The 12286-nt window shown below is 40.9% G+C and overlaps 1 protein-coding gene across 7 annotated transcripts in view; it reads left to right on the forward strand.

Moving 5' to 3' along the window:
• The window catches only part of OXR1 (oxidation resistance 1), an 807173-nt gene that overhangs the window by 763722 nt on the left and 31165 nt on the right, over positions 1–12286 (forward strand). For all 7 annotated transcript variants that reach the window (XM_077493164.1, XM_077493165.1, XM_077493167.1 and 4 more), the window contains 3 exons: positions 5016–5141; positions 7391–7543; positions 11449–11544. In XM_077493164.1, the coding sequence (XP_077349290.1) occupies positions 5016–5141; positions 7391–7543; positions 11449–11544 (375 nt within the window). The remainder of the gene's footprint in view (positions 1–5015; positions 5142–7390; positions 7544–11448; positions 11545–12286) is intronic.

The following is a 12286-nucleotide window of genomic DNA, read 5'->3' on the forward strand; positions in this document are numbered from 1 at the left end:
CAGTAGGGTGTGTAATAAATTGCCTTCTCTTCTATCCACCTTTCTCAGATTGGCCATTATAAAAAGGGGGCCTTCATCTTACTGGGTGGCATACAATTTACAAATGTTCTGTGTGCTGCCACCCTTGTGGAGCAAGATAGAGGTGAATACGTGTGTGTCCCAGACTCTGAGCAATATTAAATGTTGCTGCAGTGGAACAATAGCATGGCGGCTCCACTTCACACTGTAGAGTTGTCTTTCAGTAATTGTTTAACTATGCTCTCTCCAGTGATTGCATCTACATCTTGACAGTAGATTGCATGATTAACTGATAGTCCTCATCAGGTTTACAAATGTTCACTGCGTATAGTGTATCCTGATATTTGTTTCAAACTCCATCTCTAGTCTGCCTTATGGTTATATGACAGCCATTCTCAACCAGGGCTATGTGGAAACCTAGGGGGTTTCTCCAGAGATTGCTAGAAGTTACTTGAGAAGTAGCTAATTGACCTCCACGTTGATGGTTCTTGCATAGTTCTGGGCCAGCACCACTTGGCAGCATACTAGAGCTGCACGATTCTGGCCAAAAATGAGAATCACAATTTTTTGCTTGGAATAAAAAGATCACGATTCTCGCAATGTAAAAGCTTTCACATTATACAAAAAAAATTGGGCTAACTTTACTTGTTAGTTTTTTTTTTTTTTTCCTTAAAGTAATTTTTTACAAAAAAATTGCATTTGAAAATGACATAAAATATTGCAAAAACTACCATTTTATTCTCTAGGGTCTCTACTAATTATATGTATATATATGTGTGTGTGTATATATATATATATATATATATATATATATATATATATATATATATATATATATATATTAATACAATGTTGGGGGTTCAAAGTAATTTTCTAGCAAAAAAATAATTTTAACTTGGAACTAACAAATGTCAGAAGAAGGTTTAGTGTTTAAGTGGTTAAAAATTCATTTACACATGAAGTCTATTCCATTGACAAATTGTTACAATGTTTAGACTTAGTTCAACTGATAAAGAATGTTGTGATTCTTGGCAGACTGCCCAGATTTTTTTTTTCCTTTCTTTTAACAGCTGTGGCTTCAGAAGAGCAGAGAGAATTCCTTGCATAGCAAGAATCCTGAAACTCTTTTATCAAGATCGGAACTGGGAAAGAATCGCAATAACGATTCTTGACAATTAATCGTGCAGCTCTACTGCATATCAATGATTATTTTAGCTCTCTTGTAGAGTGGCATTCTAACCACCAGTGTAGGGAGGCATTCTTTCCACTGGCCAATAAAATAGGAGGCATTTTCAGTTACCCAATGAATTGGTTTTAGTGGGATTCCCACAAACCTGAAAATCATTTCAAGGGTGCTGTTGGCATAAAAGGTTGAGAGAGGCTGTTATATGGCAAGAACAAGGAAACTTCTGTTTTTCAGATTTCACTCTCATGTTGAATATACTCTGCTGGAATGCTTTTGACCAATAGTTCAGACTACATTAAACACATAGGAAATTGAACCTATTGGTCTGTTGCTAGGTAACTACTTTACAGATTGTAGTCTGTTGACTATGCTCCACTGGAATGCCTTTGATCAATGGTTTAGACTGCAATAAAAATATATGGGAAGTAGAACCAATTGGACTATTACTAGGTTACTAATTTACAGTGTGACCACACCTGTAGGAAAAAATGGCCTCCTGCCATGTGAAAAGTAAAGAACAGAACTGTATCCCTATCAACGGACTACAACCTCAGAGCTATTATCAGTTGGTGCCTATTGTAACTCCCAGTTTCCTGAAAATCGTAAAGCTGCAAGGATCTGGATCTGCTCCTCGTACTACAAAGCAGTGTCTTTATCTACAAAGTGTTGTTATACCAGCTGCATTCTTGCACAAATTTGCCCCCTTTTATGAATTCGGTTTTAGGCTGGGTTCACACCGCTGCGGGGGGAGAACCGGATGTGATTCGCACAGCAAATCACATCCGATCTCCGTAGCACTGCGAGTTCAGCCATACAGATAGTATGGCTGAACTCGCAGCGGTCCCGCAGCAAACTCGCACAGGACCCTTTTTTGGGTCCGCAACGGAATCGGATCGCATGGGGGTTCACACCATGCGATCCGATTCCTGTGCGAGTCGGCAGATCGCACTGCGATATGCCGACGGATCTGGGGGTGTCATTAACATAACATTGACACCCCCAGCCGTCCGCATAGGGCAGTGTGAACTGCCGGCGGGAGGTGAGCGATGCGGGAAAACGCCGCGGATTCGCGGCGTTCCCGCATCGCAATAGTGTGAACCTAGCCTTAAGGCTGGGTTCACACTGCTGCGGGGGGAGATCCGGATGTGATTCGCACCGCAAATCACATCCGATCTCCATAGCGATGCGAGTTCAGCCATACAGATAGTATGGCTGAATTCGCAGCGCTCCCGCAGCAAACTCGCACGGGACCCTTTTTTTGGTCCGCAACAGAATCGGATCGCATGGGGGTTCACACCATGCGATCCGATTCCTGTGCGAGTCGGCAGATCGCACTGCGATATGCGGACGGATCTGGGGGTGTCATTAACATAACATTGACACTCCCAGCCATCCGCATAGGGCAGTGTGAACTGCCGGCGGGAGGTGTGCGATGCGGGAAAACGCCGCGGATTCGCGGCGTTCCCGCATCGCAGCGGTGTGAACCCGGCCTAAAGGCCAAGTTCACATTTAAAAAAAAATCTGTGCAGTCAAAGGGCCCGACTAATGTAAAAAACATTGTCCATCCTGACAAAGGAGAGCACCAGTTCATATGATGATGCTGAGAGTATGCTCAACGTGCGAAGTATCCCAGCTTCTGTTCCAGAACTTCTCTGGGGAAGCAGAGCTTGACCTACAAGTATGACATTGACCATGCGTTTTACACCACTGGGACACCTTGACCTCACAGTGATATTTTTTATTTTTTATTTATGGTATCTATTTCATATTCCACATAACTACCTATAAACGTTTAGAAAATATGAAAATGATCAAATTTATCAAAATATTTGAGATCTATGAATCGCTCTCAAACATACTAGCATCTCAGGCTTGGAGAATGGTAGCCATTACAACTGAAGTGAATTAAGCATTCTATATCTATCTTAGTATGAGTGATTTCCCAGTGCTCTTAAAACTTTTTGGGGCTAAACCTGTTTAGTGCTTAGTGGCTTAACCTAAAAAAAAAAAAAAATGGCTTTTGCAGTGGAAAAGTTGGATTATAACTGGCTAGCTTTTGGCAACCTGAAGCCTCCGTTACCCCACTGGCACATACTCTGGATTGAGGTAGGTAGGCCCCGTGACATACTAGCTCATAATGAGAATATCTGATCATAAACACATTGTCCCAGCTGAAATCTGGGGTAAAGAGACAAAGCCACAGCATAGTAGCCAAGACTTTAAGAGCCCATACATATAATCCCTCAATTTGTTTGAGCCACAAACATATTTTAGAAGTTCCTTTTTAGCTTTGAAAGAGTATGTGCATAAATAAAATATAGGTTTCCCATATTGTCCATGAAAGTGACATCAAAGTTACATTGGACATTCAAATATATATATTTTTTTTAAATTTTAAGATCTATTTCATTGTGTTGTATTTGTTTTCCTTTGTTGAATTTGTATTTCCAGTGAAGATCTGCATACAGGTTGTTAGCTGTTTGTGTTGATTTAATGTTCTATTTCTTTGTGTTTCATTGAGTTTTTCACTTTCATAGCTTTACAGTGCTGATTGTATTTAAAATATATAAAATACAACAAGAGTTGTACTATTATCACACGGTCTGTTAGGAATTTGTAGCAAGGAGTGGGCGTTCTTTAGGCATGGAGTCCGTAAATTCATTGCATGCAGTGTGAAAAATCTCCTACTTTCTCAATGTATTGTATTTCAGAGTACATTGCACATGACTGACCTCTATTACACATATATCCACCGATATTACATAGAATTCAGTTCTACACAGATCTGTAAACGAATATTCATAGTGAGTACTTGCCAAATATGCTGCTGAAATCTCCCTCTACCGAGTCAGGCTGCATCCATTTTAACTGTGGGCAGTTAAATCACTTCCTTCCACTTCTGATCACTTCTTGGATTTACACAGATACACAGAGGCACGCCTCCAGCTCTCATTGGCCCTCTTATGACTCCACACCCCCTTTCCTGGCAAATTCTCACAGAGAGAGTGCTGTGCATGATGTCATACGCCTAGGCTTTTTACCAGACAGGAAGTGGGCTGTATAAGGAATTTACTGGCAGAAAAAAAAGTTTTACTGTCCAAAGTTAAAATAGCAAGGCCAGGCGATTTAATAGATGGAAAGATGAAAAAATTACTTTAGTTCCGCTTTAAGTAACGCTTACAGGTCTGGTCGTTTCTTAAGCCTGTGACTGGACAGTGAAATAAGAAGCAGCAGACTGAAGAGCTCACCTATCTGTCACGCTGCTCTCTCCTTCTGTCTGCATGCTCCTTACCATGCAGCACAACTAACTGGCTCCTTTGTGCTGTTTCTGCCTTTCTCTGAGCTCTACAATACCGGGACTGTTAGAGACTGGTACCAGATCAGATGTATGTGTGAACACTGCTTGCATTAAAAAAAAAATGTAATTGGGAAAGAATAAATACTAGGCTAGAGTAATTTGTGTCTTTTGTATCTGCCGGGAGTTTAGTATGGTTATTTTCGAATGCGTGGTTAATATGATTTGTATGAGTGAGCCCATCAATCTGGTCCCTTAAGCTGGTGGCATATAAAAAAAAGTATAAAAAAAAGCCTTTCAGTAATATTGCTCCAAAATTGTCCAATAATTGAGATTTTCTCAGTAGCAAGGTAATTTTATAATATGTTCTTTTCTTGACCAGATTCCACTATACAGAAAGATAATCACACAATCATGGCAATTACTCTGAAATACATTGATTTTAGCCAGTCAGTCATCTCATCTTTGTGTGTCCTGCTGCTTCTATTAACTTTTTTATTCATCTGTCTTGTAAAGATTACCACAAGGGAGGATGTGAACTCCAAGCAAGCGACAAGCATCAAGAGTGACCTGGAGCCTGAAGCTTTCAGACCAAACCTCAGTGACCCTAGCCAGCTTCTACAAACTGACCAAATAGAAAAGGTGAGCCATTCATATTTCAGTGGCACGTCGATTTTCTTCATCTTGCAGAGTTCTTTTGCAGTTGAAATTGAACTTTAGGCACTGGGTTCTGTGTTAGGGTGTTGGCTCCAGTGTACAACCTATTGCCTTCTCCTGGCATCCCCATTGTGGAACAGATGACCTCCTGTGGAAAGGACAAGCACCACAGGCCCTAGTGAACTACACTATCCTGATAAGCTAAATGCCTCCATGATTGGCTGGCTCTTTCTTTATCAAGAACTGGTGCTGAAAACTCTTTACTGCAGACAGTTTTAACTAGTAGAAGGGTCTACAGCATCTTCTCCCTGATGTCCTTCACATCCTTGGCCAGAGAGGTGCCCATCTCTCAACTCTTGCAGGAGAGTGGAATGTCAAGGGGCCTTCCTCACCAAGGCACCCCTCTTTTTAAATCTTTTCTCAGACCACCTAACTGGCACTGAAAGCACAAGTACATATCAAAAAACAAAAGTGATGCCTTTAAACATGCACAGGGACATATTTTTCTGATGGGACTTAACCAGTGAGTATCTGTTGTGTACTGCTAAGCAGTAGAGGGCACTGACTGCTGGAAACATCCCCTACAGATAGGTGGGAGATGGGATTGGTCCTCCGTTTTATTGGATGTGTATTCCTCCTTGCTTATTTGAGGAGATCTACCTGCTATCCCCTGCCTACTCCTTGCAAAGGAACCTCCCCTGTACCTTCCATATTGGCCTTGTTGACAACACCGTTCCACACATTGGAATTGCTTCTGAACCAGAAAGCCAAAATAAGATGCATTTACTATTAAATCCTTTCCTTGGAGTCCACTGATGGTCACAGGTCCCAACTTGCTCTTGGTACTGCTTGCTATGAACAGACATTGGTAACAAAGTGCAGTGCTAATGAGTATATATACATCACTGAATGATATTACAATCAGATGTGTAAATAAACAAAATCATACAAAATACCTTAACGGTCCCCCGGGTGAAGTAATTTCAAATATTCCTCAAAGTGCAAAGTTTTTGATTCTGGAAGAGACCCCTTTAAGGCAGGCCATACATGGGTCGAATTTTGAAAGAAGAATTCTCCTTCGAAAATCTTATCTAAGAATTTTCGTTCATATTTCGTACCATTAGTGGGCTGCAGCAACAGCCAATTTTTTTTTGTTTGTTTTTTTTGTTTTGTTTTTTGTTTTTTTGCGTCCATCAAATTTGAGTAACCGGACATGTTGGCAATTTTTTGAAAAACAAACTATTTTCTAGTCAATGATTGGAGAATCGTGCAAGAAATGTTATCGAAAAAGAAATGTGCATGTGCAAGAAAAGAAAAAAGAAAAGAACATTCCCAGCCACAAATTTTCTGTAGCAATGTGAGGTGAAATTGAAGGCTTGGTTGGCCGAATTTCGAAATCGGTGGTGGCTTTATCAGATCATAAAATGCGCACACTTTCTGATTTTCGAAAGAAAATTCTTTTGAAATTTGACCATGTATGGCCAGCCTAAGGGCAAAACTAAATCTTCAGCATGAACCAGTGCAGGAAAGGTAAACCAAAGATGAGCCCCCACTCAAGTGCACCTTCACCATTGGGTCCAAAACACGCTTACAGAACACTTTGACTTCCAAATGACAAGTCAGAGTGGACCTGTACAATGAGAAACGCGCTACTCAATATGTGGATGACATCTTCCAGCATTGGCTTCCATCACTCCAGAGTCACAGACTCCACCATTGTGATGAAAGGAAGGACAGGAAACCACATGGTGTAAAATCCATAAAACTCTAACAATTTATTAAGATAAAAATAAAACCTTTAGTACTTTAAACAGTCTGTCCCGGGATTGAATCAGACCACTTCCAGGATTTGAGGTGCGTGATGACGCCATGAATGTTGGTTCCGCCCAAACTGAGACATGCTAGAAATAGAAGGGGTTCTCTTGAGATTTTTTTAAATTTATTTTTTTGTTTGCCAGTGTCCAATCCTCCAGTATAACTTTGTGTCTCTCCAATGATCTCCATGAAAACGATTTTACTGTTAAAGCAAAATCCTAATTTTGGCTGTATGGTTTAGGGAGATATTATAGAGAGACTAATTATTTTTAGATTGAAACCATTTCCTTTATCTAACCTTAGGGCAATTTTTTTTTTTTTTAATAATAAAAAAGTTATGTTCTAGTTATCATTTCTCCACTTACGTTGTAAATTTGTTTTGTATCTGCATTGTAACGTGTATTTGACTGTTCCAACAGCTCACAAAGCACCTCCCACCTCGCACAATTGGCTACCCATGGACACTTGTGTACAGTACAGCAAAGCATGGGATGAGTCTGAAGACTCTGTACAGGACAATGCTGGGATTAGACACTCCTGTCCTCCTGGTGATTAAAGACAGCGATTCCCAGGTAACTCCCTATTTTATCTTTTGATGATAGTATGGCTATGCACATCACAGTAGCAGAATCCCAGAACATTCAGTTGAGGTGCATGTATTAGCATAACCATGTGCAGCCACTGTCCATCACACACACTGTGAGCTGCACGGTGGGAGTTGCAGATTGTGAGTGATGATGCCAGTGTAGGCTGTATGTGCAAAAGGAACTATTTTTCATGATTATAAAAGGCCAGTTTGTGAGAAAATAAGGATTTCAGCAGATAAATGTAATTTCATGCATCAAATTAAGTAATTAAAGCGGCACTAAACTTTTGGTTTAAAAATAAATTATATTCAAGTATGTATTCCTAATTCAATAAAGTATCTTCTATTGCTCCTAGCCTCCTCCAAATCCCCAAATTACATTTTTGTTTTCTTGATACAACTTCCTGTTAGAAGGTAGCTACCTTCTGTCTCACTGTAGGAACTTGGCTGTCCTCTCTTGCTCACTCTGGAGATGGACTAGAGACTCTGGACTATGGGATTTTCACTGTGCATAGTGCAGGGTATATGATGACAACTAACGTGTGTCGCTTGTGCCAAACAAACAGAAGTGAAGGGGAAAGAGAGAGGTTCAGGAGTTCAGAGGATGTTACAACAAGGCAGAAAAAACACCTTGAGAATCCATTTAATGAAAAATACATTCCAGAACCATTACGTAGTTGACGTGTATGCATTATATTTGGAGAATATGGATATTGTTTAGTGTCGCTTTAATTGTACCTATACTGTATATAGATTATTGTATTGATGAACAATAACTATGGGGATTGGCAGGTCTGTTAGAGCTGATGCATGCGCATATATATATATACACACTAAAATGCAATTAAATTAAAAGTCCATTTGAAAAAAATAAAATAAAATTCTCCTTTTAAGAACATTGGGTGGAAGTGAGGTTTGACGCCCTTTAATGCTATGGAGCCGAGCGGGGGCCACCTTTCCCTCACCCGGCAATCAGCCAAGCATGGGCACGTGGCGGGAGGGGGGCTCTCCCGCCACCAACTAAAAGTGATCTTGTGACGAATCCGCTGCAGAAACCACTTTTATCTGAAAGAAAACCGGCCCGCTGAAGTAGAGGATACCGGGGTTATGGCAGCTATGTGCTGCCATAATGATATTCCTCTTCAAAGAGCATACGTATAATGACGGCAGGCGGTCCGTAAGTGGTTAATACATTAGGGTAAATAAAAACCTGATTGCAGCTTCAGCAGAAGAAATAAAAAACTAAAATAATATGGTTGCATAAGTGTGCACACCCTAAGCCCTTGTACACACGGTCGGAGAATCCGTCGGAATGTGTCCTATCGGACCGTTTTGTCGGATAATCCGACTGTGTGTGGTATGCATCGGACTGTTTCCATCGGAATATCCGTCGGACCAAATTTTCCAACTTGCTGGAAATATTTTCCCACAAACTGGTCCGATCGGACATACTCCGATTATGTGTAGAGAATTCTGATCGGACCAAGTGCCACGCATGCTCAGATCAAATTCCTACATCAAAGCTATTGGCTACTAGCCTGAATGTAGTCCCATCGTAACGAAATTACGTCATCACATTCTGAACGATCTGATTTTCCGACACCTTTGTCCGACCGCGTGTATGCAACAGTTTCGGACAAGATCCGATGGATTTGGTTGTCGGAATCTCCGACCGTGTGTACAAGGGCTAAGACTACTTTCACACAGGGGCGGGTGGGCGTCGGCAGTAAAGCAGTGCTATATTCGGCTGCTAGCTGGGCGGTTTTAACCTCCGCTAGCGGCTGAAAAAGGGTTAAAACCGCCGGCAAAGCCCCGCTTTGGCAACGCTGCCCCATTGTTTTCAATGGGCAGGGGCACTTTAGGAACGGTGTATACAGCGCTGCAAAGATGTGGCTTATGGGACTTTTTTTTACTGTCCTGCAAGTGCAGGATATAAAATATATACAAATTACACACCAGACAGTATTTACAACACAATGTACAGTGTAGGTCCCCTGGCTTACATGATATTTACAAATTACTCACAGAACCATATTTACAATACAATATAAGGTGCAAGTTTAGAGTTAGATTACCTGTTAACTTCAGGTCAGCCCATGGTGACTGCCGTGTGCTCCCACACCAGAGTGTGAGTTGGCTTGCTCACAAAGCATTATATCCCCCCCTACTTTCTGTAGTGTGGCTAATATAATTCTCCCTAATTGTTCACTGTACCTAGTAAATGTATATTGGGAACAGCCTGATTGGATGAGTCAAAGAAAGCTGTTGTTTACTTCCCAGGTGAGATGTTATCAGGGAAAACAAAAGGCCAAGCTTTGAAGTTGAACTAATTACAGTAACACCAACACAACGCTCAATACTTTAAATATATATTTCCCTCTAACGGAAATATATTTATAATTACAATATTGTACAGGTATTAATGGAGATTTTACATAAACTCATAAGGCTACAAGTGCTGTAGCGCCTGCAAAATGCCTCAGTGTGAAAGTAAGTTAAATCTGAATCATTCAGATTTCATCTTTTTCTGCCGGCGATACCTTGTCATGTAAAAACAATCATAGCCACGGACTGCTTTTACCGGCGACTGGAGGGGATGTCCCCTCCCATGCAATTGGCGAGCTGGAGAATAAACCGGCCAGCGGGGGCTGTTTATAATAGAGAATACTGCAGACCAGATGGTCCCCAGCCGTCTCTGTGACCTTCGGAGGCCGGGCATGAGGTTATGGCTTCAAGTCTGGCCTCGGCAGATGTTAACACTGCCGTTTCCTCGGCTGGGAAGCTGAGAAGGTGTTGTTTTTATTTATTTTTTTTTTTTTTCAGGCTTTCCAGCCTAGAGGCAAGATCAGCGGGGGGTTGGCGTATAACACGCACCCACGATTTTCCCCTGATTTTAAGGGGGAAAAAGTGTGTGCTATACGCTCATAAATAGGGTATCTATTTACTCAACTAACATCATCTTTCACAATAAAAAAAATTTAAAAATCGGGCTAACTCGTGTTTTTTTTTTTAATTCATTACATTTTTTCAAAAACATTGCGTTTGAAAAATTGCTGCGCAAATACCGCGTGACATAAAAAGTTGCAACAACCACCATTTTATTCCCTAGGGTCTCTGCTAAAAAAAAAAAACAAAAAAAAAAAACACTCATGTTTGGGGGTTCTAAGGAATTTTCTAGCAAAAAAAAAAAATTTTTTACATGTAGGAAAGGATTGCCAGAATAGGCCCGGTGTGGAAGTGGTTAAAGTAGAACTTTATTTATTTTCGGTAAAACCCCTGCTGGATAATTTTTTTTTTTTTTTTTTTTTTTTTTTTTTCGCCCATTGTTTCCCATTTTGGAGATTTCCCTTCACTTCCTGTCCCAAAGCCAAACAAGAAGTGAGAGGAAATCCCTGCAAATTAAAGGAATTCCTTGTGGACACCCCAGATCACCATAACGAGTGTCCCCATTGGAAGATTTTCCCTCTATTACTTTTCTGGCGACAGCCCAAAATTTGCTATTTTCTTTGCTTTCACTGTGGTAATGGTAAACAGGACAAATAGAGAGGGGGATCTGCTTAATGTGGGCACAGACAGCAATAGAAACCGACAAGCGTTCTAATCCATCTCCACTCTATCCAAAACTTAATAAAATAAAAAAAAAAAAAGCTTTGCTTTTAGTTATACTATAAGGTAAAAAAAACTTTAAGGTTTTATAATTACTTTCATTCTCACTGATGGGAAATGAAACCTCTGACCATAGGTTTTGTCTGGGACATCCTATAGGTGTTGGTGAATGAAAGGGGCTCATCTCTGCCCTATGCCAACATTCGCTGCATAATTTTGTATTTTAAAACAAGATAATTCATATATAACGTAGAAGGCAATGTGATGATTATTTTTGTTTTACAGATTTTTGGAGCATTAGCATCAGAGCCATTTAAAGTGAGTGATTGCTTCTATGGCACTGGGGAGACTTTCCTGTTTACATTTTGTCCTGACTTTCAGGTGAGTGGATTCTTCATAGTAGGACTGTCTATTGCTTGCTTTCCTGTTCCCTTACTTATGGTATCCCAGGTGGACACGCTGCCTGGAATATAGACTTGTTGCTCTCTATCAGAATACAGGCGAGCCCCAATTTCTTTACCATACATCATGGGTCACAGAGCCTAATTAATGGGGTATATAGGCACCTTCAGGTGATGGACACTGGTATACCCAATAAAGGAAGTTCACTTCCTATATAACCCCTCCTAGGACTACTAGGAATACCTCAGTTTTTTTGCCAGAGTCTAAAGTGTTGGTCATGAGTGAAGATGTGCTCTGAAGAGCTCCAGGAAGGATCCTTTTGCTTAAACAGCCTCCATTAGACCGGATCCATCCAAAGTGCCACTGAGGCCAAGGTGGATGGTACCCGGGCCTCGTATATGAAGCACAAGGTTTTTGCCTGTAACGTCTCTTTGCAGGGCTGGACCCCGGGACCCAGGACTTTTTGGTCATGCTACATAACCTAAAGTTTTCCTGGTGGGGTGCTAATACAGGTCCAAGGGAGTGGAACCCATATATTAGGGACCCGTCCTTAAAGGTTTGCTAACGCAGCCCGCCGTGATGGGTGAAGTTTGGATCTGTCTGTTAGAGCAGTATCGTGCAGCGAGGATAGGGTAGGAAGGGAAAAACCTAGGATCTGTAAAAAAAAAAAAAAAATGTCCACCTATGTGTTTGTTTTTTTTTTTTCTATGAGTATAATGTT

This window comes from Lithobates pipiens, unplaced genomic scaffold (genome assembly GCF_037356315.1).
Source record: "Lithobates pipiens isolate NorthernLeopardFrog02 unplaced genomic scaffold, aLitPip1_a1.2 Scaffold_19, whole genome shotgun sequence".
In the NCBI taxonomy this organism is placed as follows: Eukaryota; Metazoa; Chordata; class Amphibia; order Anura; family Ranidae; genus Lithobates; species Lithobates pipiens.